The following is a 27,176-nucleotide window of genomic DNA, read 5'->3' on the forward strand; positions in this document are numbered from 1 at the left end:
AATGTTAGATAATTTTGTAAGAAAGTTTACAATAGCAATGCAGATGTGAAATTTAATTTTATTTATGTTTACCCATGTCTTTTATTAATTGGAACTAACTCCTATTTTTTCATGCTCACATGTCACTTGATTTCATCCTCCATCAGACTAGTTCTTTAGATTCATTCTTTGTAATATAAACTTCAATGAAGACACTTGAAAACATAATATCTTTTAGCAGGCTTTTTTGTATGTTACAGGTTTAACAGTGGAACAGGCTGTAAAGTCAAAGTCCTAAAAAAGCCTTCAATAAACCAAAAGAACAGATCTTACATATTACTGATCTGGGACACACAAACGTCTCTTGACTGAGGCTACTTCGATTCTATCTTTCTTGTAGGTTCCTGCATGTGCACTCACCCGAGCTTCGAAAAATCCCTCCTTTTAAATTCTCAGGTCTGTAACCACTGTCATGTCCACCCATTATACGATTACACCAAAAAGGACAGTTAATGATAAATTCGCATAAGGTAAAGCTAGTAAGTGGACATGCATCTTATCCATAACTTAGCATGGAGATAACCTCTTCTTGGTGTATTGGATCTATCTTCCAATGTTGATTTCACATTGTTACGGGCAGGTGAGGAGGGGGTCACGGTCACCACTCTTGCCTTTCCTTTTATTTGACCGCAACAGGGTTTATTCCTTTTTTAAACAGTGGTTGTACATACTACCTCGGTGAGTGTTTTGCCTTTTACCTTTAATGTGATTAGCTCTTTCACAATCAGACAGGTTTTCCTGAGTTTAGACAAGAAACAGGTAAGTTTATTATACTCAACAGATTAAACCCGATCAAAAAATAATTTAAAAAGTTACACATTCACACAAGGATTACACACATACAAATAGATTACAAAGTGGAAAGTAAGTTCAGAATAAATAAAAGTTAAATACACAGTCTGAGGTCGGATGATTCAGTGTCTTCCAGCTGGAGTTGTATTCTTAAAGTCTTGGCTGGTCAAAGTGCACTTTATGGATGGCATCCTTTGCTCAGGGTTTTCTTGGAGGCAGAATTGTAGGTGGCTCTCTTCCCCTGGTCTCTGGCTCTCGCAGTCTGTAGGCTTGGAGGGTCCACAGTTGCAGATGGTTTTCAAATTTGATGTCTTCTGGAGAGAGAGAGAGAAAGAAAGGGCCGCACACAGCCTTCTCTGTGGCTGCACACTCAGTTGCTGCTTGTCTCTTTGTGTGTAACAAAACTTCCAGTTTATCATAGTCTGGGGAGATGGCCATATGGTTCTCTCAAACCCCTTTGTTTTTAATGAGGTCCAAAGTCTAAAACCCAAAGCCTCTCTCAGGTGGTATTGTCAGTGTTTACCCCCGGAGGGACGTCTCCATTCATAAATGTCTCAAGATGGCTTTTAATGTCTTGCTAATGAGGATGATCAGGATGATCTACTCAGATAGCCAAAGCATTGTCCTGGCTATGCTTCTTGTTAGAACTCTGGCTCCAAGGATAGAAGCTGGGCCTTGAAATGTGCAAAGGTGTTTCAGATGCAAATTGCAGTGGCCATCTTGGCTGCCAGGTTTTTTAAAACGTTAACTGTAGGATTTTCCCCATTGAAAGTCTAATGTAAGTTTCCAACCGATGAATTAATATTTCTCATTTGGAATATAGTGTTTTCTTGACAACATTCTAAAGCATTAACACTATCTTTCATTAGTACATTAATTCTACATAATCTTTACCCTCTTCAATTTTTAACTGCTCATCTTCTATTAAGTCTTCTTATACCACACAGCATTTCCTGAGTTAGCTGATTACACAACCTGCTCCCAAGTATCGACCAACAAAACTCTTGGCCAAACCATCGGTCAGCATTTGAAAGTAATCCAGTGTGATTCGTTCTCCTAATTTTATCCCTTTTCTAGCTTGGCAGTTTACCTCCATTCAGGCCCTTACCCAAAAGATTCAGTTCCGATTGTGAGTTTTCTCACAGTAGAAGCTCACAACTTAGTAGTGAGTGTTGCATGTCATTGATACACTTACTGCAGCAAGCCACAACATCATTTTTTTATTTTCTCAATAATATAAAGATTTGGTGCTACAGGCATAGATCTAAATACACTGACAGATAAAGTGATGATTTGCTTTCAAATTCCATTTCTTAATTATTATTGTCTCACTCCAGATTTCAGTTGTATGGCCTGACCAGCACATCAGTGAATTTGATTCGAATTGGTTGAAAACAAGAAGTTTTGCCCAATCAAGAAGAGAAGAGAAACAAGAACAGCTTTTTTTAACAGGTAAGAACATTATTGCATACATCTCGAACTGTTGCACCTACACAAAAGGGATGATGTAAGCAGTTTTGTACTGTATGTCCATATGTTTTTGCATATATATGTGAATGTGAGCATGTATCTTGAAGGGTTTATCACATTAAAAAGCATTTAATTTCAAATGGCATGGAGTTAGTTTCTGGTAAAGAATAAAATGTTGCAAGAAACTTTACATATGGGGTAACTGATGTTTGAGCAGTTAAATTGGAAATATTAATACAGGAAAACAGTGCCAGAACATAGTGTGGAAAAATTGAGGCAAGAGCTTGTTTTAGCTTGAGCCAGTTATGTGAAACAGTGCTAACGCATCACTATGTTGTGATATTTTCATCAATCCATACATTAGTGTTAACTAAACTTTTGTTTACAAAACCTAATAAGCAGTACCCAGAACAGATCCCTGCGGAACACCACTGGTCACCGAGCTCCATGCTGAAGACGTTCCATCGACTACCACCCTCTGTCTTCTACGGGCCAGCCAATTTTGTATCCAGACAGCCAACTTCTCCTGTATCCCATGCCTCCTCACTTTCTGAATGAGCCTACCATGGGGAACCTTATCAAACGCCTTGCTAAAATCCATATGCACCACATCCACTGCTCTTCCTTCATCAATGTGTTTTGTCACATCTTCAAAGAATTCAATAAGGCTTGTGAGGCATGACCTGCCCCTCTCAAAGCCATGCTGACTGTCTCTAATCAAACCATGCTTTTCCAAATAATCATAAATCCTGTCTCTCAGAATCCTCTCCAATAATTTGCCCACTGCCGTTGGAAGACTGACTGGTCTATAATTCCCAGGGTTATCCCTATTCCCTTTCTTGAACAAGGGAACAACATTTGCCACCCTCCAATCATCCAGTACTACTCCAGTGGAAAGTGAGGATGCAAAGATCATTGCCAAAGGTGCAGCAATCTCTTCCCTCGCTTCTCGTAATATCCTTGGGTATATCCCATCTGGCCCTGGGGACTTATGCAGGAACTGAAGAATTTAGATTGGGGGCGGCTGTTTGAGGGTAAATCAACATCTGACATGTGGGAGTCTTTCAAACGTCAGTTGATTAGAATCCAGGACCAGCCTGTTACTGTGAGGAAGAAGGATAAGTTTGGCAAGTTTCGGGAACCTTGGATAACGCGGGATATTGTGAGCCTAGTCAAAAAGAAAAAGGAAGCATTCGTAAGGGCTGGAAGGCTAGGAACAGATGAATCCCTTGAGGAATATAAAGACAGTAGGAAGGAACTTAAGCAAGGAGTCAGGAGGGCTAAAAGGGGTCATGAAAAGACACTGGCAAACAGGATTAAGGATAATCCCAAGGCTTTTTATACATATATAAAGAGCAAGAGGGTAACTAGGGAAAGGGTTGGCCCACTCAAGGACAGAGAAGGGAATCTATGTGTGGAGCCAGAGGAAATGGGTGAGGTGCTAAATGAGTACTTTGCATCAGTATTTACCAAAGAGAAGGACTAGGTGGATGATGAGCCTAGGGAAGGGAGTGTAGATAGTCTCAGTCATCTCATTATCAAAAAGGAGGAGGTGTTGGGTGTCTTGCAAAGCATTAAGGGAGATAAGTCCCCAGGGCCTGATGGGATCTACCCCAGAATACTGAGGGAGGCAAGGAAAGAAATTGCTGGGGCCTTGACAGAAATATTTGCATCCTCATTGGCTACAGGTGAGGTCCCAGAGGACTGGAGAATAGCCAATGTTGTTCCTTTGTTTAAGAAGGGTAGCAAGGATAATCCAGGAAATTATAGGCCAGTGAGCCTTACGTCAGTGGTAGGGAAACGATTAGAGAGGATTCTTCGGGACAGGATTTGCTTCCATTTGGAAACAAACAAACTTATTAGCGAGAGACAGCATGGTTTTGTGAAGGGGAGGTCATGTCTCACTAATTTGATTGAGTTTTTTGAGGAAGTGACAAAGATGATTGATGAAGGAAGGGCAGTTGATGTTATCGATATGGACTTCAGTAAAGCCTTTGACAAGGTCCCTCGTGGCAGACTGGTACAAAAGGTGAAGTCACACGGGATCAGAGGTGAGCTGGCAAGATGGATACAGAACTGGCTCAGTCATAGAAGAGGGTAGCAGTGGAAGAGTGCTTTTCTGAATGGAGGGATATGATTAGTGGTGTTCCACAGGGATCAGTGCTGGGACCTTTGCTGTTTGTAGTATATATAAATGATGTGGAGGAAAATGTAGCTGGTCTGATTAGTAAGTTTGCGGACGACACAAAGGTTGGTGGAGTTGCGGATAGTGATGAGGATTGTCAGAGGATACAGCAGGATATAGATCGGTTGGAGATTTGGGCGGAGAAATGGCAGATGGAATTTAATCCGGACAAATGTGAGGTAATGCATTTTGGAAGGTCTAATGCAGGTGGGAAGTATACAGTAAATGGCAGAACCCTTAGGAGTATTGACAGACAGAGAGATCTGGGCGTACAGGTCCACAGGTCACTGAAAGTGGCAACGCAGGTGGATAAGGTAGTCAAGAAGGCATACCGCATGCTTGCCTTCATCGGTCGGGGCATAGAGTATAAAAATTGGAAAGTCATGCTGCAGCTGTACAGAACTTTAGTTAGGCCACACTTAGAATATTGCATGCAATTCTGGTCGCCACACTACCAGAAGGACGTGGAGGCTTTGGAGAGGGGACAGAAGAGGTTTATTAGGATGTTATAAAAGCAAAATACTGCGGATGCTGGAAATCTGAAATAAAAACAAGAAATGCTGGAACCACTCAGCAGGTCTGGCAGCATCTGTGGAAAGCATGTCCAGTAAGCATTCAAATAATGTTCCATATGAGGAAATTAATATATTTCCATTTGGCAGGTGTGGTTTCCATCACATCTATTTTGTCCTGTTGGAATTTTGTAGGGCTAAAGGCTTGGAAAGAACTGTTTTTAGTGCTGTTGTCTCACAGCTCTGTAAATGCTCATCACAGCACTTAGGTCTGTTCATGTCAGTAACTTAAGGTATCTGAAAATTTATGGGGACATAAGTTTATATTTTAGATGCTGCCCTTGAGATTCTATTCTAGACCACGAGGTAGCCCATGAACACAAAAGCCTGGACACCTGTGTTGCACCTCACCTGAGTAGGCATTACTTATGTGTGACTCCAGATAGCAAGAGCGAAAAAATTGTTCTCTACCCATTTTCGGGCACAGGGGTGGTGATTCACAATCATGCTGTGCCCGATTACATTGAGGCGGGCGCGTGCAAACTTGGTGCTGCCTCCTCATTTCGATGATTGTAGTGTTCAACTGAGCATCACCTGCGCAGCTGGATGGCTGCACGCTCAACAGGGGCCTAACAGTGTACCTACTAGCCTCCAGTTCCTAAAGACAGCCTGTTCCTCTTAAAGTGCAGCTGCACCATTTGAAAGGAATCTGCTATTGACTGCCAGCTCTGCAATAAGCTGCAAGAAGAAGCAAAACAAATGGAGCACCAGGGAAGGGAGAGGTCTTCCATGTTCATGGATCGCTAGCGGCCTTAGTCAACAGGTGGAGAGAGGCCATGTTTCCACAGGGGGCCAGGAGGATCACCAGGAGCGCCCACTGAAGGGAGTGGGAGCAGGGTGGCCAGAGAGATCAATGCAAGGAATCTGGCCCCGAGTCATGGGCAGCAGTGCCAGAAAAACTTCAATAACTTCAGACGGGTGGTCAAGGTCAGTGAATGCATCTTCACATGACACTCCTACCCACTACACCATCAACCTCTCACCCTACTAAATGCACCACACCCTAATCATTCACCCATTAGCAGTCCCTAGCAGTTAGGACTCAGGTCTAACATTCAGATGCTCCACTACACCCTTGTACACTTTCCAATGCTGCCAGCCTCCAAATATCTCCAGCTATTTGGCTACAGTGAGATCATCCAAACACAGTGCAACACCATGACTGACATCCTTCCATCTCTCTTGCAGGCAAGATCATAGACAATAGTAGGGAGCAGAGCAGACCAGGCAGGAGACAGTGACGCCTGTGTCACTTAAGATGTTGTTCTGCATCATGGGGCCAGCTGCGACACAGCCCGTTGCATCCAGCGTCGTTGAGAACATTGAGGCCGGTGATATGTTCCTGCATTAAGTCCCTTCTCAAATCCCATCTCTCCCTCAACCTGCTACATGGAATGAAGCGCAAGCTGCTAACAGTGTGACCATGGATCTTTTACTTTCCACCTCATCCCAAACCTCTCTTTCTGATTTTCTGCTTCCAGACACCAAAGAACTGCCACCTGCACAGCCACGGCAGCCTCAGGAGAAAGGACGAGAGCAACACCACAGCACTTATAAAGAAGTACTGCCACTTGATCGGACACTTGTAGCCACCAGCTCAGACACTGTCACTGCACAAACTTTGGAAAGTAGTGTAGAGTCGGGCTGTGTGTGTGGTGACCTAGCGGACATGAGTGGTCTGCTGCCAGGCCAAGGGGAAAGCTTGTGCACCAGCTCACTGAAGGGTGAGGTCACACATCGATTCTACTACAGGGGACTCAAATGACGACTTCAGTGGAGTAGGCTACAGGATAATGTTGATGAGCGCACACAGCTTGTTACCACTTCAAGGAGCCTGGAGGAGTTCAGCTCCAACGTAGCAGACGGGCATCATGTAGCCCATCCTTTCCAGCATGCAACTGGTGACAAACTCCATGATAGAACTTGCAGACACAGCCATGATGCAGCGCCTGGTGGCTGATGTCTCAGCTTTCACTGCAGCAAAGACAGAAGCCACCCAACATTTCAAGGATGCAGTGGAAGGTCAGATGGAGGTCATGAGATCCATGTTTGCTGCCATGCAGGCTCAGACTGCTGCCATCATGGCTGCAGACCTTACCTCTCAAAGGAGCATGTAGGCTCATGCAGTAGTCCAGCAATCTGTCTGACAACAGATTACTAGGAATGCTGAGGCACCATTTCAGAGAAATGGCAGTGGCACTGTGGAGTATGAACCTGCTGTCTTTTCTCAGGATGAAAGCATTCGTACACTCTCCCCTCTGCCCTTGCTGTGGCCTCTCAGCCAGCCAACCCATTCTGCTGCCACCCATGCCAAGGAAGTGCAGTCCGAAACTGTGTCCTCAAGGTCCAGAGCTGCTTGAGGGCATCCTGCAAGGCTATCTGCAGTCTTCCCTAGTCAAACTCAGCAGCCTTCACCAGCCATGTTGGGGCCACTGGTGTAGCATTGCGTAAGAGCAATAGGCCAGGCAAAGGCCCTGCCAGACAGGCACTAATAGAATGCAAAAGCGTGAATAGATGAGTAATACAAAGAACAAAGAACAGTACAGCACAGGAACAGGCCATTTGGCCCTCCAAGCCTGCGCCGATCTTGATGCCTGCCTAAACTAAAACCTTCTGCACTTCCAGGGACCGTATCCCTCTATTCCCATCCTATTCATGTATTTGTCAAGAAGCCTCTTAAATGTCGCTATTGTACCTGCTTCCACCACCTCCCCCGGCAGCAAGTTCCAGGCACTCACCACCCTCTGTGTAAAGAACTTGCCTCGCACATCCCCTCTAAACTTTGCCCCTCTCACCTTAAACCCATGTCCCCTAGTAACTGACTCTTCCACCCTGGGAAAAAGCTTCTGACTATCCACTCTGTCCATGCCGCTCATGACTTTGTAAACCTCTATCATGTCGCCCCTCCACCTCTGTCGTTCCAATGAAAACAATCCGAGTTTATCCAACCTCTCCTCATAGCTAATGCCCTCCAGCCCAGGCAACATCCTAATAAATAAAAACAAGTAATGCTGGAACCACTCAGCAGGTCTGGCAGCATCTGTGGAAAGAGAAGCAGAGTTAACGTTTCGGGTCAGTGACCCTTCATCGGAACTGACAAATATTAGAAAAGTCACAGGTTATAAGCAAGTGAGGTGGGGGTGGGGCAAGAGATAACAAAGGAGGTCTAGATTGGACCAGGCCACATAGCTGACCAAAAGGTCACGGAGCAAAGGCAAACAGTATGTTAATGGTGTGTTGAAAGACAAAGCATTAGTACAGATTAGGTGTAAATACACTGAATATTGAACAGCAGCAAGTGCAAACCTGAAAAAAAACAGTGGGTAAGCAAACTGAACAAACTAAGATGAAATGAAATAAATGCAAAAAAAAAAATGTAAAAAAAGAATGGGGAAAAAAAGGAAGAAAAAATAATAACTAAAAATGAAAGTAAAATGGGGGGCTGTCATGCTCTGAAATTATTGAACTCAATGTTCAGTCCGGCAGGCTGTAGTGTGCCTCATCGGTAAATGAGATGCTGTTCCTCGAGCAAAAACAAGAAATGCTGGATTCACTCAGCAGGTCTGGCAGCATCTGTGGAAAGAGAAGCAGAGTTAACGTTTCGGGTCAGTGACCCTTCTTCGGAAGGGTTCCGAAGAAGGGTCACTGACCCGAAACGTTAACTCTGCTTCTCTTTCCACAGATGCTGCCAGACCTGCTGAGTGAATCCAGCATTTCTTGTTTTTGTTTCAGATTTCCAGCATCCGCAGTATTTTGCTTTTATTTTGCTGTTCCTCGAGCTTGCATTGATGTTCACTGGAACACTGCAGCAATCCCAGGACAGATATGTGAGCATGAGAGCAGGGGGGGATGTTGAAATGGCAAGCAACCAGAAGCTCAGGGTCCTGCTTGCGGACTGAGCGGAGATGTTCCGCAAAGCGGTCACCCAGTCTGCTCTTGGTCTCCCCAATGTGGTCCCCATCCACCATCACCCTCCTCCGCCTGGCTGAACTTGTTCTCACATTGAACAACTTCTCCTTCAACTCCACGCACTTCCTTCAAGTAAAAGGTGTCGCTATGGGTACCCGCATGGGTCCTAGTTATGCCTGTCTTTTTGTGGGATATGTCGAGCATTCTTTGTTCCAGTCCTACTCAGGCCCCCTCCCCCAACTCTTTTTCCGGTACATTGATGACTGTATCGGTGCCGTTTCCTGCTCCCCGCCCCGAACTGGAAAACTTTATCAACTTTGCTTCCAATTTCCACCCTTCTCTCACCTTTACATGGTCCATCTCTGACACATCCCTTCCCTTCCTCGACTTCTCTGTCTCCATCTCTGGGGATAGGTTGTCGACTAATATCCATTATAAGCCCACCGACTCCCACAGTTACCTCGACTACACTCCTTCACACCCTATCTCCTGTAAGGACTCCATTCCATTCTCCCAGTTTCTCCGTCTCCGACGTATCTGCTCTGATGATGCTACCTTCCATGACGGTGCTTCTGATATGACCTCCTTTTTCCTCAACCTAGGATTTCCCCCCCCCACTGTGGTTGACAGGGCCCTCAACCGTGTCCGACCCATTCCCCGCACCTCTACCCTCACCCCTTCCCCTCCCTCCCAGAACTGTGACAGGGTTCCCCTTGTCCTCACTTTTCACCCCACCAGCCTCCATATCCAAAGGATCATCCTCCGCCATTTCCGCTACCTCCAGCGTGATGCCACTACCAGTCGCATCTTCCCCTCCCTTCCCCTGTCAGCATTCCGAAGGGATCGTTCCCTCCGCGACACCCTGGTCCACTCCTCCATTACCCCCACCACCTCGTCCCCTTCCCAGGGCACCTTCCCATGCAAGCGCAGGAGGTGTAATACCTGCCCATTTACCTCCTCTCTCCTCACTATCCCAGGCCCCAAACACTCCTTTCAGGTGAAGCAGCGATTTACTCGTACTTCTTTCAATGTAGTATACTGTATTCGCTGCTCACAGTGTGGTCTCCTCTGCATTGGGGAGACCAAGCGCAGACTGGGTGACCGCTTTGCGGAACATCTCCGCTCAGTCCGCAAGCAGGACCCTGAGCTTCTGGTTGCTTGCCATTTCAACATCCCCCCCTGCTCTCATGCTCACATATCTGTCCTGGGATTGCTGCAGTGTTCCAGTGAACATCAATGCAAGCTCGAGGAACAGCAAAATAAAAGCAAAATACTGTGGATGCTGAAAATCTGAAACAAAAACAAGAAATGCTGGATTCACTCAGCACGAAACGTTAACTCTGCTTCTCTTTCCACAGATGCTGCCAGACCTGCTGAGTGAATCCAGCATTTCTTGTTTTTGCTCGAGGAACAGCATCTCATTTACCGATGAGGCACACTACAGCCTGCCGGACTGAACATTGAGTTCAATAATTTCAGAGCATGACAGCCCCCCATTTTACTTTCATTTTTAGTTATTATTTTTTCTTCCTTTTTTTCCCCATTCTTTTTTTACATTTTTTTTTTTGCATTTATTTCATTTCATCTTAGTTTGTTCAGTTTGCTTACCCACTGTTTTTTTTCAGGTTTGCACTTGCTGCTGTTCAATATTCAGTGTATTTACACCTAATCTGTACTAATGCTTTGTCTTTCAACACACCATTAACATACTGTTTGCCTTTGCTCCGTGACCTTTTGGTCAGCTATGTGGTCTGGTCCAATCTAGACCTCCTTTGTTATCTCTTGCCCCACCCCCACCTCACTTGCTTATAACCTGTGACTTTTCTAATATTTGTCAGTTCCGATGAAGGGTCACTGACCCGAAACGTTAACTCTGCTTCTCTTTCCACAGATGCTGCCAGACCTGCTGAGTGGTTCCAGCATTTCTTGTTTTTATTTATTAGGATGTTGCCTGGGCTGGAGGGCATTAGCTATGAGGAGAGGTTGGATAAACTCGGATTGTTTTCATTGGAACGACAGAGGTGGAGGGGCGACATGATAGAGGTTTACAAAGTCATGAGCGGCATGGACAGAGTGGATAGTCAGAAGCTTTTTCCCAGGGTGGAAGAGTCAGTTACTAGGGGACACGGGTTTAAGGTGAGAGGGGCAAAGTTTAGAGGGGATGTGCGAGGCAAGTTCTTTACACAGAGGGTGGTGAGTGCCTGGAACTTGCTGCCGGGGGAGGTGGTGGAAGCAGGTACAATAGCGACATTTAAGAGGCTTCTTGACAAATACATGAATAGGATGGGAATAGAGGGATACGGTCCCTGGAAGTGCAGAAGGTTTAAGTTTAGGCAGGCATCAAGATCGGCGCAGGCTTGGAGGGCCAAATGGCCTGTTCCTGTGCTGTACTGTTCTTTGTTCTTTGTATTACTCATCTATTCACGCTTTTGCATTCTATTAGTGCCTGTCTGGCAGGGCCTTTGCCTGGCCTATTGCTCTTACGCAATGCTACACCAGTGGCCCCAACATGGCTGGTGAAGGCTGCTGAGTTTGACTAGGGAAGACTGCAGATAGCCTTGCAGGATGCCCTCAAGCAGCTCTGGACCTTGAGGACACAGTTTCGGACTGCACTTCCTTGGCATGGGTGGCAGCAGAATGGGTTGGCTGGCTGAGAGGCCACAGCAAGGGCAGAGGGGAGAGTGTACGAATGCTTTCATCCTGAGAAAAGACAGCAGGTTCATACTCCACAGTGCCACTGCCATTTCTCTGAAATGGTGCCTCAGCATTCCTAGTAATCTGTTGTCAGACAGATTGCTGGACTACTGCATGAGCCTACATGCTCCTTTGAGAGGTAAGGTCTGCAGCCATGATGGCAGCAGTCTGAGCCTGCATGGCAGCAAACATGGATCTCATGACCTCCATCTGACCTTCCACTGCATCCTTGAAATGTTGGGTGGCTTCTGTCTTTGCTGCAGTGAAAGCTGAGACATCAGCCACCAGGCGCTGCATCATGGCTGTGTCTGCAAGTTCTATCATGGAGTTTGTCACCAGTTGCATGCTGGAAAGGATGGGCTACATGATGCCCGTCTGCTACGTTGGAGCTGAACTCCTCCAGGCTCCTTGAAGTGGTAACAAGCTGTGTGCGCTCATCAACATTATCCTGTAGCCTACTCCACTGAAGTCGTCATTTGAGTCCCCTGTAGTAGAATCGATGTGTGACCTCACCCTTCAGTGAGCTGGTGCACAAGCTTTCCCCTTGGCCTGGCAGCAGACCACTCATGTCCGCTAGGTCACCACACACACAGCCCGACTCTACACTACTTTCCAAAGTTTGTGCAGTGACAGTGTCTGAGCTGGTGGCTACAAGTGTCCGATCAAGTGGCAGTACTTCTTTATAAGTGCTGTGGTGTTGCTCTCGTCCTTTCTCCTGAGGCTGCCGTGGCTGTGCAGGTGGCAGTTCTTTGGTGTCTGGAAGCAGAAAATCAGAAAGAGAGGTTTGGGATGAGGTGGAAAGTAAAAGATCCATGGTCACACTGTTAGCAGCTTGCGCTTCATTCCATGTAGCAGGTTGAGGGAGAGATGGGATTTGAGAAGGGACTTAATGCAGGAACATATCACCGGCCTCAATGTTCTCAACGACGCTGGATGCAACGGGCTGTGTCGCAGCTGGCCCCATGATGCAGAACAACATCTTAAGTGACACAGGCGTCACTGTCTCCTGCCTGGTCTGCTCTGCTCCCTACTATTGTGTATGATCTTGCCTGCAAGAGAGATGGAAGGATGTCAGTCATGGTGTTGCACTGTGTTTGGATGATCTCACTGTAGCCAAATAGCTGGAGATATTTGGAGGCTGGCAGCATTGGAAAGTGTACAAGGGTGTAGTGGAGCATCTGAATGTTAGACCTGAGTCCTAACTGCTAGGGACTGCTAATGGTGAATGATTAGGGTGTGGTGCATTTAGTAGGGTGAGAGGTTGATGGTGTAGTGGGTAGGAGTGTCATGTGAAGATGCATTCACTGACCTTGACCACCCGTCTGAAGTTATTGAAGTTTTTCTGGCACTGCTGCCCATGACTCGGGGCCAGATTCCTTGCATTGATCTCTCTGGCCACCCTGCTCCCACTCCCTTCAGTGGGCGCTCCTGGTGATCCTCCTGGCCCCCTGTGGAAACATGGCCTCTCTCCACCTGTTGACTAAGGCCGCTAGCGATCCATGAACATGGAAGACCTCTCCCTTCCCTGGTGCTCCATTTGTTTTGCTTCTTCTTGCAGCTTATTGCAGAGCTGGCAGTCAATAGCAGATTCCTTTCAAATGGTGCAGCTGCACTTTAAGAGGAACAGGCTGTCTTTAGGAACTGGAGGCTAGTAGGTACACTGTTAGGCCCCTGTTGAGCGTGCAGCCATCCAGCTGCGCAGGTGATGCTCAGTTGAACACTACAATCATCGAAATGAGGAGGCAGCACCAAGTTTGCACGCGCCCGCCTCAATGTAATCGGGCACAGCATGATTGTGAATCACCACCCCTGTGCCCGAAAATGGGTAGAGAACAATTTTTTCGCTCTTGCTATCTGGAGTCACACATAAGTAATGCCTACTCAGGTGAGGTGCAACACAGGTGTCCAGGCTTTTGTGTTCATGGGCTACCTCGTGGTCTAGAATAGAATCTCAAGGGCAGCATCTAAAATATAAACTTAAATCCCCATAAATTTTCAGATACCTTAAGTTACTGACATGAACAGACCTCAGTGCTGTGATGAGCATTTACAGAGCTGTGAGACAACAGCACTAAAAACAGTTCTTTCCAAGCCTTTAGCCCCACAAAATTCCAACAGGACAAAATAGATGTGATGGAAACCACACCTGCCAAATGGAAATACATTAATTTCCTCATATGGAACATTATTTGAATGCTTACTGGACATTGAACATAACTTGTTTTAAAAAAAAATCACAGAACAGTGGCTGCATATTCACATTCTAAAAGACAGTCGCATGGAGAGACAATGAGAGTGCTCCCGATCCAATTAGCCAGATGGGTTTTGTCAATAGTGATAATCAAAAAACTTGAGAGTTATTGACTATGTGAGAGCCAGCATTCCACCCCCTTCCTCCCTCCCCCTCTGAGAGTGTCTGGCAAGCTTGGAACAATCCACAAAACTCGCAGGAGAGGCTGTTTCAAACAAGAAGCTCATCACATGATTAACCTGTTGGCTAACCTGGGGCTTTTTGAATTGTGCATGACACAGAAAGAGACTGCAATTGAACTTCAAGAAAAGAGCACTCCCTCTCTCTGTCTCTCTCTGTCTCATGCAAAGTTCCAGGGACCCAGGGAAGTAACATAAGCCTCAAGACAGAAGACCAGCGAAACAGGTTTGAAAGTGTGCACTGGGCCCCAATGAGAACTGCAAAACTAAGCTTCAATCAAAGACGCTACATCTAACCCAAAACCAGTAGCTGAACTCCATCTATTACTTCAAACCTTTTCCCCTTAATTCTTTCTCCTCCTCTGTCTCTATTTGTGTGCGTGGTCACGTCGCGTATTTTTAGTAGTTTTAACTGCGTTAGAGTTTTAAGGTTAATAAACTTACACCTTTCTTGTTTAAACCTGAGAAAACCTGCCCGGTTGATATCTTTGAAATTACATAGAAACATAGGAAAATAGGAGCAGGAGTAGGCCCTTCGAGCCTACACCACCATTCAATACAATCATGGCTGATCATCCAAACTCAGTACCCTGTTCCCGCTTTCTCCCCATATCCTTTAAAACCCTTTAGCCCTAAGAATTATATCTAACTCTTTCTTGAATATATTTAATGATTTGGCCTCAACTGCTTTCTGTGGTAGAGAATTCCACAGGTTCAGCACGTTCTGGGTGAAGAAATCCCTCCTCATCTCAGTCCTAAATGGCTTAACCCTTATCCTTAGACTGTGACCCCTGGTCCTGGACTCCCCTGTCACTGGGAAAATCCTTCCTGCATCTAGTCTGTGCAATCCTGTTAGAATTTTGTAGGTTTCTACGAGATCCCCTCTCATTTTTCTGAACTCGAGCGAATACAAGCCTAATCGAGCCAATCTCTCTTCATACGTCAGTCCTGTCATCCCAGGAATCAGTCTGGTGAACCTTCGCTGCCCTCTCTCCATAGCAAGAACATCCTTTATAGATAAGGAGACAAAAACTGCACACAATACTCCAGATGTGGTCTCACCAAGGCCTTGTATAATTGCAGCAAGACATCCTTGTTCCTGTCCTCGAATCTTCTCGCTATGAAGGTCAACCATTTGCCTTCTTAACTGCCTGCTGCACCTGCATGCTTACTTTCAGCGACTGGTGCACAAGGACACCCAGGTCTCGCTGCACTTCCCCCTTTCCCAATCTATCGCCGCTAAGATAATCTGCCTTTCTGTTTTTACAACCAAAGTGAATAACCTCACATTTATCCACCTTATACTGCATCTGCCATGTATTTGCCCACTTACTCAACCTGTCCAAATCACACTGGAGCTTCTCTGCATCCTCCTCACAGTTCACACTCCCACCAGCTTTGTGTCGTCTGCAAACTTGGATATATTTAATTCCCTCATCTATATGATATATCATTAATATCAATATTAATTACAATTAGAGAGCAGTGAGCAAGGACTCACTGAGGGGCAGCTAAAAACACTGTTTTAAAAGTTAAACCCTGTTACGGCCAAACCAGGAAAAGGCTGACAGGGGAGCCCTAGACCCCTTCCTCAGCTGGTCGTAACACAGAGAATAAGAAATGTAATTGCAACAGGAACTGAGTTGCCTGGACCTCAAGTACTGGAATGCCAGGGCTAAGTAGTTGTGGCCATAGGGCTGTAGGTTGGACATCCCTGAGATACTGGATGGCTGCTTGTTGAAACTTGATTCCAGCAGAGCTGAGCTGAAATGGAATGGAGAATAAACTAGTTGTGGAACTTATTGTTGATAGCAGGTAAAAAAATTTGCAAGGCAAAACCAGGGTAAATCTGACATCCAGGCAATATATTGAAGCTGAAGACAAGAAAATCAAGAAACATGGACCCCAAAATCTGAGATCTGCTGATGCACTCCTGTTGTTAACAGCACAGGTCCTGGTTATGACAACTCTCAGCATTTATGGCAGGATGGCCAACTCCCCCTCTCCTCCCACTGCAGATTTTTTATTTGTGATACAGAATCCTTAAAATTTAAGTGAGGAATATAAATCCAATCCGGAGCTCCAGAGCAGGTAGCAGTTTACTTGCCAGACTACTGCAATAAAAATTGTTCTGCTTGTAAACCGAATAACGTATTTTCCCCATATTGTACAAGGAGTGCCTAAAGGTAACATTCAGACTTTATTACAACCAGTTACACATATGACCATTTTAGTTTCTTAGATACTTTTGCTCCAACATTTAGTTGAACGTACATCAAGAACTTGCATTTAAATAGTGCCATAGAAGAGTGCTTTATGTGGGGTAGGAAGCTGAGCAGAAGCCAGGAAAAATTAAGGGGCAGTAGGGGAGCTGAAGTCACAATTAAAGAGATAGCTTCTTAGGAAGGCTTTTGATAGCAGGAATGGAGGTAGCGTGGCACAGTAGTTTGAGCAGAAAATTGTTAATAACCATGGAATAATAGCTAAAAGTATAATCTCCAAACAGAGAGCAGGGCGAGCCAGCAGTAATCCACACAGATGATACAGACTGAGACAAAATGAAGTAGATCATTGATGTCTGGTGGAATTAGGCTGCAAAGGGGCTCAAAAACAATGATAAATATTTTGAATATTCTGGAGAAATATTTACAACAACAACTTTTATTTATACAATGCCTTTAAAAGAAAGACTTGCATTTTATATAGTGCTTTTTATGAATATCTCAAAGTGCTTCACAGCAAAGTACTTTTGAAGTGTAGTCATTGTTGTAATGTAGGGAAATGTGGCAGCCAACTTGCGCACAGAGAACTCCCACAAACGGCAATGTGATAATGACCAGATAACTTGTTTTTCTAATGTTGATTGAGGAATAAATATTGGCCAGGACACCAGGGATACCTCCCATTCTCTTCTTCAAAATAGTGCCATGGGATCTTTTACACCCACCCGAGCAAGCAAATGGTTTAACATCTCATGCGAAAGACAGCACTTCTGACAGTGCAGCACTCCCTCGGTACTGTACAGGGGTGTCAGCTTTGATTTTTGTGCTCAACCCCTGGAGTGGGACTTGAACCGAGAATCTTGTGGTTCAGAGGTGAGAGTCCTAACAACTGAGCCACAGCTAACACATAAACATCATAAAACGTCCTGAGGCACTTCACAGGAGCAATATAAAACAAAATTTGACGCCGAGACACATGAGATATTAGAGCAGATGCCCAAAAGCGTGGTCAAAGAGATAGGTTTAACAGACTGCCTCAAGGGAGGAAAGCGAGGCAGAGAGGTTTAGGGAGGGAGTTCCAAAGCTGAGGGCCTAGGAAACTGAAGGCACAGCCATCATGGTGGAGTGATTAAAATCAGGAATGCTCAGGAGGCTGGATTTAGCTGAGCGCAGGTATCTGAGTGTTTTGGGGCTGGAGATTACAGAGATAGGGAGGGGTGAGGCCTTGGAGGGATTTGAAAACAAGGATGAGAATTTTCAATTTGAGGTGTTGCTTGACCATGAGTCAATGTAGACCAACGAGCACAGGGATGATGGGTGAATGAGACTTAGTGCAAGTAATGACACAGACAGCAGAGATTTGGATGACCTCAAGTCGACAAAGAGTAAAATATGGGAGGCACGCCGGGAGTCTGTTGGAATAGTCAAGTCCAGAGGGACAAAGGCAGAGTTTATAGAGTAACAAAAATTTTACTTGAATCCAGAAATCAATTTTTCAGTTACCATAGAATATTGCTTCCAAGTTTTAAAATTGTTATTTCTGAACCCCTTTTTGAGGCAAACATGTACTGCATCTGTTTATATATTTTGAATAATACTGAGAAAATTGAAGATTTGTTGAAAAAAAGTTTTGGCAACATAATAGTACAGACATATATTTTCAGAGACCAAGCCCTGAGTTGTCCTGACAACTGAACACAAACAGCACAATATATTAAACCCTTGTATTTATTTAATTTAAATACCATTGGTTTTTTTTAATTCATTCATGGGATGTGGGCGTTGCTAGCCAGGCCAGCATTTATTGCCCATCCTTAATTGCCCTTGAGAAGGTGGTGGTGAGCTGCCTTCTTGAACCGCTACAGTCCATGTGGGGTAGGTAAACCCACAGTGCTGTTAGGAAGGGAGTTCCAGGATTTTGACCCAGTGACAGTGAAGGAACGGCGATATAGTTCCAAGTCAGGGTGGTGTGTGACTTGGAGGGGAACTTGCAGGTGGTGCTGTTCCCATGTATTTGTCGCCCTTGTCCTTCTAATTGGTAGAGGTTGCGGGTTTGGAAGGTGCTGTCGAAGGAGCCTTGGTGCATTGCTGTAGTGCATCTTGTAGATGGTACACACTGCTGCCACTGTGCGTCGGTGGTAGAGGGAGTGAATGTTTGTAGATGGGATGCCAATCAAGTGGGCCACTTTGTCCTGGATGGTGTCGAGCTTCTTGAGTGTTGTTGGAGCTGCACCCATCCAGGCAAGTGGAGAGAATTCCATCACATGGGCGGCACAGTGGCGCAGTGGTTAGCACCACAGCCTCACAGCTCCAGGGACCCGGGTTCAATTCCGGGTACTGCCTGTGTGGAGTTTGCAAGTTCTCCCTGTGTTTGTGTGGGTTTCCTCCGGGTGCTCCGGTTTCCTCCCACATGCCAAAGACTTGCAGGTTGATAGGTTAATTGGCCATTATAAAATTGCCCCTAGTATAGGTAGGTGGTAGGGAAATATAGGGACAGGTGGGGATGTGGTAGGAATATGGGATTAGTGTAGGAATAGTATAAATGGGTGGTTGATGGTCGGCACAGACTCGGTGGGCCGAAGGGCCTGTTTCAGTGCTGTATCTCTAAAAAAAAAAATCACACTCCTGACTTGTGCCTTGTAGATTGTGGACAGGCTTTGGGGAGTCAGGAGGTGAGTTACTCGCCTCAGGATTCCTAGCCTCTGACCTGCTCTTGTAGCCACAGTATTTATATGGCTACTCCAGTTCAGTTTTCGGTCAATGGTAGCCCCGAGGATGTTGATAGTGGGGGATTCAGTGATGGTAATGCCGTTGAATGTCAAGGGGAGATGGTTAGATTCTCTTTTGTTGGAGATGGTCATTGCCTGACACTTGTGTGTTGCGAATGTTACTTGCCACTTATCAGCCCAAGCCTGGATATTGTCCAAGTCTTGCTGCATTTCTACACAGACTGCTTCAGTATCTGAGGAGTTGCGAATGGTGCTGAACATTGTGCAATCATCAGCGAACATCCCCACTTCTGACCTTATGATTGAAGGAAGGTCATTGATGAAGCAGCTGAAGATGGTTGGGCCTAGGACACTACCCTGAGGTACTCCTGCAGTGATGTCCTGGAGCTCAGATGATTGACCTCCAACAACCACAGCCATCTCCCTTTGCGCTAGGTATGACTCCAGCCAGCGGAGGGTTTTCCCCTTGATTCCCATTGACCTCAGTTTTGCTAGGGCTCCTTGATGCCATACTCGGTCAAATGCTGCCTTGATGTCAAAGGCAGTCACTCTCACCTCACCTCTTGAGTTCATCTCTTTTGTCCATGTTTGAACCAAGGCTGTAATGAGGTCAGGAGCTGAGTGGCCCTGGCAGAACCCAAACTGAGCATCACTGAGCAGGTTGTTGCTAAGCAAGTGCCGCTTGATGGCACTGTTGATGACACCTTCCATCACTTTACTGATGATTGAGAGTAGGCTAATGGGGCGGTAGTTGGCCGGGTTGGATTTGTCCTGCTTTTTGTGTACAGGACATATCTGGGCAATTTTCCACATTGCAGGGTAGATGCCAATGTTGTAGCTGTACTGGAACAGCTTGTTTAGGGGCACGGCAAGTTCTGGAGCACAGGTCTTCAGTACTATTGCCGGAATATTGTCAGGGCACATAGCTTTTGCAGTATCCAGTACCTTCATTCGTTTCTTGATATCACGTGGAGTGAATCGAATTGGCTGAAGTTTGGCATCTGTGATGCTGGGGAGTTCAGGAGGAAGCCGAGATGGATCATCAACTTGGCACTTCTGGCTGAAGATTGTTGCAAATGCTTCAGCCTTATCTTTCACATTGATGTGCTGGGCTCCCCCATCATTGAGGATGGGGATATTTGTGGAGCCACCTCCTCCAGTTAGTTGTTTAATTGTCCACCACCATTCACGGCTGGATGTGGCAGGACTGCAGAGCTTAGATCTGATCCGTTGGTTATGGAATCGCTTAGCTCTGTCTATTGCATGCTGCTTATGCAGTTTGGCATGCAAATAGTCCTGGGTTGTAGCTTCACCAAGTTGACACCTCATTTTGAGGTATGCCTGGTGCTGCTCCTGGCATGCCCTCCTGCACTCTTCATTGAACCAGGGTTGGTCTCCTGGCTTGATGGTTATGGTAGAGTGGGGGATGAGGTTACAGATTGTGGTTGAGTACAATTCTGCTGCTGCTGATGGCCCACAGTGCCTCATGGATGCCCAGTTTTGTATTGCTAGATCCATTCGAAATCTATCCCATTCAACACGGTGATAGTGCCACACAACACGATGGACGGTATCCTCAATGTGAAGGCGGACTTCGTCTCCACAAGGACTGTGCGGTGGTCACTCCTACCAATACTGTCATGGACAGATGCATCCGCGGCAGGCAGATTGGTGAGGACGAGGTCGAGTATGTTCTTCCCTCGTGTTGGTTCCCCCACCACCTGCCGCAGACCCAGTCTAGCAGCCATGTCCTTTAGGACTCGGCCAGCTCGGTCAGTAGTGGTGCTACCGAGCCACTCATGGTGATGGACATTGAAGTCCCCCACCCAGAGTACAATTTCTGCCCTTGCCACCCTAAGTGCTTCCTCCAAGTGGTGTTCAACATGGAGGAGTACTGACTCATCAGCTGAGGGAGGGCGGTAGGTGGTAATCAGTAGGAGGTTACCTTGCCCATATTTAACCTGATGCCATGAGACTTCATGAGGTCCGGAGTCGATGTTGAGGACTCCCAAGTCAACTCCCTCCCTACTGTATACCACTGTGCCACCACCTCTGCTGGGTCCGTCTTGCCGGTGAGACAGGACGTACCCGGGGATGGTGATGGCAGTGTCTGGGACATTGTCTGTGAGGTATGGATTCCGTGAGTATGACTATGTCAGGCTGTTGCTTGACTAGTCTGTGGGACAGCTCTCCCAACTTTGGCACTAGCCCCCAGATGTTAGTAAGGAGGACTTTGCAGGGTCGACAGGGCTGGGTTTGCCGTTGTCGTTTCCGGTGTCTAGGTCAATGCCGGGTGGTCCGTCCGGTTTCATTCCTTTTTATAGACTTCGTAGCGGTTAGGTACAACTGAGTGGCTTGCTAGGCCATTTCAGAGGGCATGTAAGAGTTAACCACATTGCTGTGGGTCTGGAGTCACATGTAGGCCAGACCAGGTAAGGACAGCAGATTTCCTTCCCTAAAGGACATTAGTGAACCAGATGGGTTTTTACAACAATCGACAATGGTTTCGTGGCCATCATTAGACTAGTTTTTAATTCCAGATTTTTATTAAGTTCAAATTCCACCTTCTGCTGTGATGGGATTCAAACCCATGTCCCCAGAGGAATACCCTGGGTCTCTGGGTTACTAGTCCAATGATAATACCACTACGCCACCGCCTAGGATTTGACAGGGCTACATATTCTTCTAACCAAGAAAAACTCTACGATTAATCATTGCCTAGGTGATTTTCAGATTTTTACTGTGGACTTTGAATTTTTCTCCCCTGCAGTTTATCTATGTTCCTTTGATAATTTTCCTGTACATTTCTCAGTATATATAAATATGAAAATGCATCAAAACAATCATATTAGAGACATATCAAGCTATGTTGATCTAATGGCCCCGATATTTACAGAAAGGCGAGGAAAGAGTGGTTGGGCGCTTGGAGATGCTTAGGTCTGGAAACTTGGAAGTACAGGTTTCCTCAGGTCCTGTTGAATTTAACGGCAGGACTGGATTGCCATTTTTTGTCTCCGTTTCCTGACTACCGCCTGTTTGGGAGGCTGGCTGGCTGTCGGGTGGGTAGGGTTATGGCACCATGCTACAGGCAGAGTGCATACAGAGGAGGGAGGGAAGAAAGAAAAGATCGTGGGTTGAGGATCCAAGATATTGAATGAGCCAGAGTGGTAGGTGAAAGGTCGACGGTAGGGATGGGGTTCGGTCACGGCAGGGGTGGGGTGGGGGTTGGGTGGCCGTGGAGGAGGATCCAATTGCTGGAGTAGTTAACAGGTTAGCTTGCAAGGATGGGCATTGGAAGCACTCCTGCTTCTTCTGGCCTACAAGCACCGACCTGTTCCATCCAACAGTCTTTGCCTTCCTCCAGCTGCTGGGAAATGCAGCCGGCCAGTGTTAAAGCTGGAACAGAGATCAATTCCTAGGCATGCAGCTTCATTAAAATGTTTAAATGAGGGACGGAGTCAGTCGCCTGCCCCCCATCCTGCCTTTGTCAAAAGCTGAAGTGGGTGGGCTCAAGGCAGTTTGGATTTGGGATTGAAGTATCTAATGTTTTTGACTTCCCACTCGACCTATTTTAGGAGGTTAAAATTAACCTCAATGAGTCTGAATACAGAAAAATCACAATGACATACAGAGGACAGTAAACAGAATATATAATATTTAACTCTTTTTTTTCTTGACTTTGATTATTTTTGTCTCTTGTATATAGTGTCTTTACTTTCTTCTTCACCATCACGTTGCTCTTTCTTTCCATTTATCTCTGTTTTGTTTCCTATGTCACATTTTTTTTTATTGATCATTCTTTGGAATGTGGATGTTACAGGCAAGGCTGGCATTTATTGCCCATCCTTGTTTACCCTTGAGATGGTGGTGATGGATCATCTTCTTGAGATGCTGCAGTCTATGTGATAAAGGTTCTTTCACAATGCTGTTTGGTTGTGAGTTACAAGTCCTTGAGCCAATCATACTGAAGGACCATCAATATATATCCAAGTCAGGAAATATATGACTTGGAGGGACATTTGGAGGTAATCGTGGTCCCAGTCACCTGTTGTCCTAATGTCCTTATAGGTGATAGAGCTCGTGGGTTTGGGAGGTACTGCTAAGAAGCCTAGGTGACTTTCTGCATTTTAGCCACAATATGCCGGTGGTGGAGGGGGTGAATGTTTAAGGTAGTGGATGTGATTCTGATCAAATGGATTTCTGTATCTTGGATAGTGTTGAACTTATTAAATATTGCTGCAGTTGCACCAATGCAGGTAATGCCGAGCATACCATTACAATCCCAACTTGTGCTTTTTAGATGGTGGAGAGGCTTTTGTGATTCAGAAGAGCCACTTGCTGCAGAATACCCAGCCTCTGATCTGCTCTCAAAATCACAGTATTTACCGTTTATAGTGACCCCCTGAATGTTGATGGTAGGGGACTTGGCAATGGTAATGCCATTGAATGTCAAGGGGAGGGGGCATGAATGTTACTCAAAGCTACATATTGACTCGGTCTCGTTGCATGTGGGAAAAGACTGCTTCATTGAGGAATTGTCAATAAACACTCGCTGTTGTGAGTACAACACTTGTTTGTCTCTAAATCTCATCAGTCATTTCCTACCTTCCATTTCCTATCTGTATTTGGGACCTATCAAGATTGTGTCCATGCTTTGGTTTCAATTTGTGTGTTGTGGAAGGACAGTTATGACAGTTGAGATTCCTGAAGCTACTTGGAGAATCTTAATAGCTGCTTTGTAACTGGGCATGATGAACAGCAGCACAAAACCCTACAATTAATATAAATTCAGATACATGAGAACCCCTTGTATTGAAAATATTGATCCCATTTACAAGCAAGGACATTGATAAAGTTGCAAATGATGGCAGTTACATTGCATAATGTGTTTCTATCATTTACCTTTCATTATAATATACAAGCCCATATTTGAGTGACCGTCTTATATGCCCAACAACAGTTTTGGCAGAAAATGCCAAGGGTTGTTGCCTGGTTTTCATCCAGTAGCCCAGAGGAATAATGTATTGTTATGATGTATTGTATTGCAATGTGGTTGACTCTTACATGCCCTCTGAAATGGCCTAGCAAGCCACTCAGTTGGGGTAATTAGGGATGGGCAATAAATGCTGGCCTGGCCAGCGACGCCCACATCCCATGAATGAATAAACAAAAATGATCCCATTAGAAACCATTAATGTTAAAAAAGAGAAAGTCGAATTCCCAGTTATTACTGAAAGAATTATGCCACAAGATTTCACACTTTAAACAAAATACTTTACTGTACGAGAGTTAAACAAAGCAAAATACTGCTAACTTAACACTACAACTTGAGGCATTTATATTTAAACTCTAAATCTTAACAGAATACTCCTGTTTGGCTGTTACTTCCACGCCAAGAATTCTCCCTGTACATTGCAGGATCTTGGTGGTTTGTTTCCTTCTCCTGGGACTGATCTAAAGTGTACCACAGTACTTAGGAATTCACTTTGATTTCCTTAATTTCTCAGCTATCTTCCGAGGTATGAGATCACCTCCCGAATTTGGACTTCCCAGCTTGAGCACGGGCCTGCTTCAAAATAGAAACACCCCGGTTCCTGATGGCCTCTTGCTCCTGAGTCCAACTGACTTCCAAAAGCCAACTTGCTTGTCTAAAAGCCAACTGCTTGTCTGTGTCAGCAAGCACACACACATCAGAAACCCAACAGGCACCCCCTGCATCATCTATTTCTAAAGCAAGTGGTACATATGGCATGTCCCAGATTTCAATTTAAACTAATTATTTCCAACTCCAAATCTTCTCTTTGATCTGGGAAATCATATGAATAATTTGAACCTCTGACTGAGGTAGCTGCAGACATACCCACTCCATCAACAATTTAAGAGGGGTTCCCATTGTGTAGGGTCTTTACACTTCCCAATATGACCTTACTAAATAAACATAGGCCACCTTTTGATTTGTCACCATTCCAGGCTTGTTTGTCAGCTTCTCAAACCAGATGTTTTCATTCGTTTTGCTTTATAAAAAATTCAGTAAACAAATTAAAAGTTACCTCTGGAAAATTACTATGAACCATGAACCAGATGATCGGAACAATATGAAAAAAATCCTAAAAATTTTAAATGTTGAATTTTGAAAAGTACAGTTAGTAGGATATCGAATATAAAGGTTTCTTAAGAATGAAATAACATTGTTTTTAATTTGATGCAGACAGGCAAATGAAATCCTCAGAGAATTATGCTAAAGTCTAAATAACTCTTCTGATTACAAAATGACAGCCAATTATTTATACTAGCACTGCATTGAAAGGTAAGAAAACTCATTGCCAATTCTAAAACCTAAACATGTATCTTGTGGCACTACAGGATATCCTCAGCAATTATCCTTAACTGTTAGTGACTTCATTCAGGGGTGGTTAAAGTGTAAACATTAAGCTAGGTGCTGCAGGATTGCATCTCAAATGCAAATCATTATTTGGGAATAATATCAGTACAAGGACTACTAGAGTTCAAGAAGGCATCCCACTGCTACTTCCTCAGGGCAACTAGGGATGGGCAGTAAATGCAGCCTTGCCAGGATTGCCCATGTCCCAAGAGTTAAAAAACATAGTTCTACTTCATGATGTAGAACTTCTAAGTGTACAAGTGAAGGGCTTCCTTCAGCCTATGTGAGAGATCAAATGCCAAACTATGATTTGTGGTAAAAAGGGGAAATAGTTGTGGGGACGGAGGACTTTGAGATACGTTAAGTTGTTACATCACAGCAGGAATGCTTCTTTGTGAAAGTCCCTTATCGGGGTTAAACAATCAGCGAAGAATTACTCTGGTTTTCACCATCGGCCTTGGTCATTTAGGACATAGAGATGGTTGGAAATTGCAAGATGGCCTGTGTGGATCTTTCCACCACACTAAAAGCAGATGTCTGTTATATAGCTGACATGGAAACTCTGAGACTCGCGATAATAGCTGTTGGAAAGTATTACTGGTATGAGAATATGCCACCCATGTTTAGATTGCAGAGAGGCAAACAGTTGCTGCTGAAATTCTGCACATTTAGACTAGTGGAATTGCTGTTTGATATGGTATAACGTGCATATACTGTGGTCAGGAGAGTAAAGGTATTGCACTATTTTAATAAAAAAATTATTTTAAGTAGATTAATGTCCCTGTTGAGATGACAGACAAAGGAATTTCATATGAGTGCTTTAAGTGTTTGAACACCAATATTTCAAGGCACCTGTAGACCAAAGCCCCATGAGTGCCTAAACAAGAGACATAGCAAAATATAAATATGGGTGTAGATGTTTAACAATGAATCTCAGCTCCCACAACCCTGCCTTTTACATTCAACATTAATTTGGAAGGCCTAGGTCACTGCACCAGAAGCAGGAACTGAAATGTAAACTGAAAGCTTATGTCATATTTACGATGCCACAATAACGATCAGTGCAAAAGACAGGGCTGAAGAATTTGCAGCCATCTTCAGTCAGAAGTGCCAAGTAGATGACCCATTTCGGCCTCCTTCTGAGATCCCCAGCATCACATATGCCAACCTTCAGCCAATTCAATTCACTCCATGTGATAACAAGAAATGGCTAAGCACTCAATACGGCAAAGGCCCTGGGCCCCAACAACATCCTAACTGTAGTTCTGTAGACTTCTGTAGGTGGAAGTGTGAGTTTTGAGGAGGATGCAAAGACATTTAAAGGGGATTTGGAGAGGCAAAGCTAACATGCGGATACAGCAAGCAATTAAGAAGGCAAATGGTATGTTGGCCTTCATTACAAGAGGATTTGCGTATAGGAGTAAAGATGTCTTACTGCAATTATATATAGCCTTGGTGAGATCACACGGAGTATTGTGTGCAGTTTTGGTCTCCTTACCTAAGAAAATATATACTTTCCATACAGTGAGTGCAACGAAGGTTCACCAAACCAATTCCTGGGATGGAGGGATTGTCTGATGAGGAAAGATTAAATAGACTGGGCCTTTATTCTCTGGACTTTAGAAGAATGGGAGGTGATCTCATTCAAACATAAAAATCCTTACAGGGCTCAACAGGGTTGATGCAGGAAGGATGTTTCCCTTGGCTGGGGAGTCCAGAACCAGGGGACACAGTCTCAGAATAAGAGGCAAG

General features: G+C 45.0%; 1 protein-coding gene and 1 long non-coding RNA gene across 2 annotated transcripts in view; one reads left to right on the plus strand and one right to left on the minus strand.

Annotated features, from left to right (window-relative positions):
- bbox1 (butyrobetaine (gamma), 2-oxoglutarate dioxygenase (gamma-butyrobetaine hydroxylase) 1) overlaps positions 1 to 27,176 on the plus strand; it is a 271,737-nt gene that overhangs the window by 25,743 nt on the left and 218,818 nt on the right. Inside the window, exon 3 of the mRNA XM_068046474.1 lies at positions 2,169 to 2,283. Within this exon, the coding sequence (XP_067902575.1) occupies positions 2,169 to 2,283 (115 nt within the window). The remainder of the gene's footprint in view (positions 1 to 2,168; positions 2,284 to 27,176) is intronic.
- The window catches only part of LOC137377132 (uncharacterized), a 401,963-nt gene that overhangs the window by 3,186 nt on the left and 371,601 nt on the right, over positions 1 to 27,176 (minus strand). The window lies entirely within an intron of this gene.

The sequence above is a fragment of the Heterodontus francisci genome, chromosome 14 (genome assembly GCF_036365525.1).
Source record: "Heterodontus francisci isolate sHetFra1 chromosome 14, sHetFra1.hap1, whole genome shotgun sequence".
NCBI lineage: Eukaryota > Metazoa > Chordata > Chondrichthyes > Heterodontiformes > Heterodontidae > Heterodontus > Heterodontus francisci.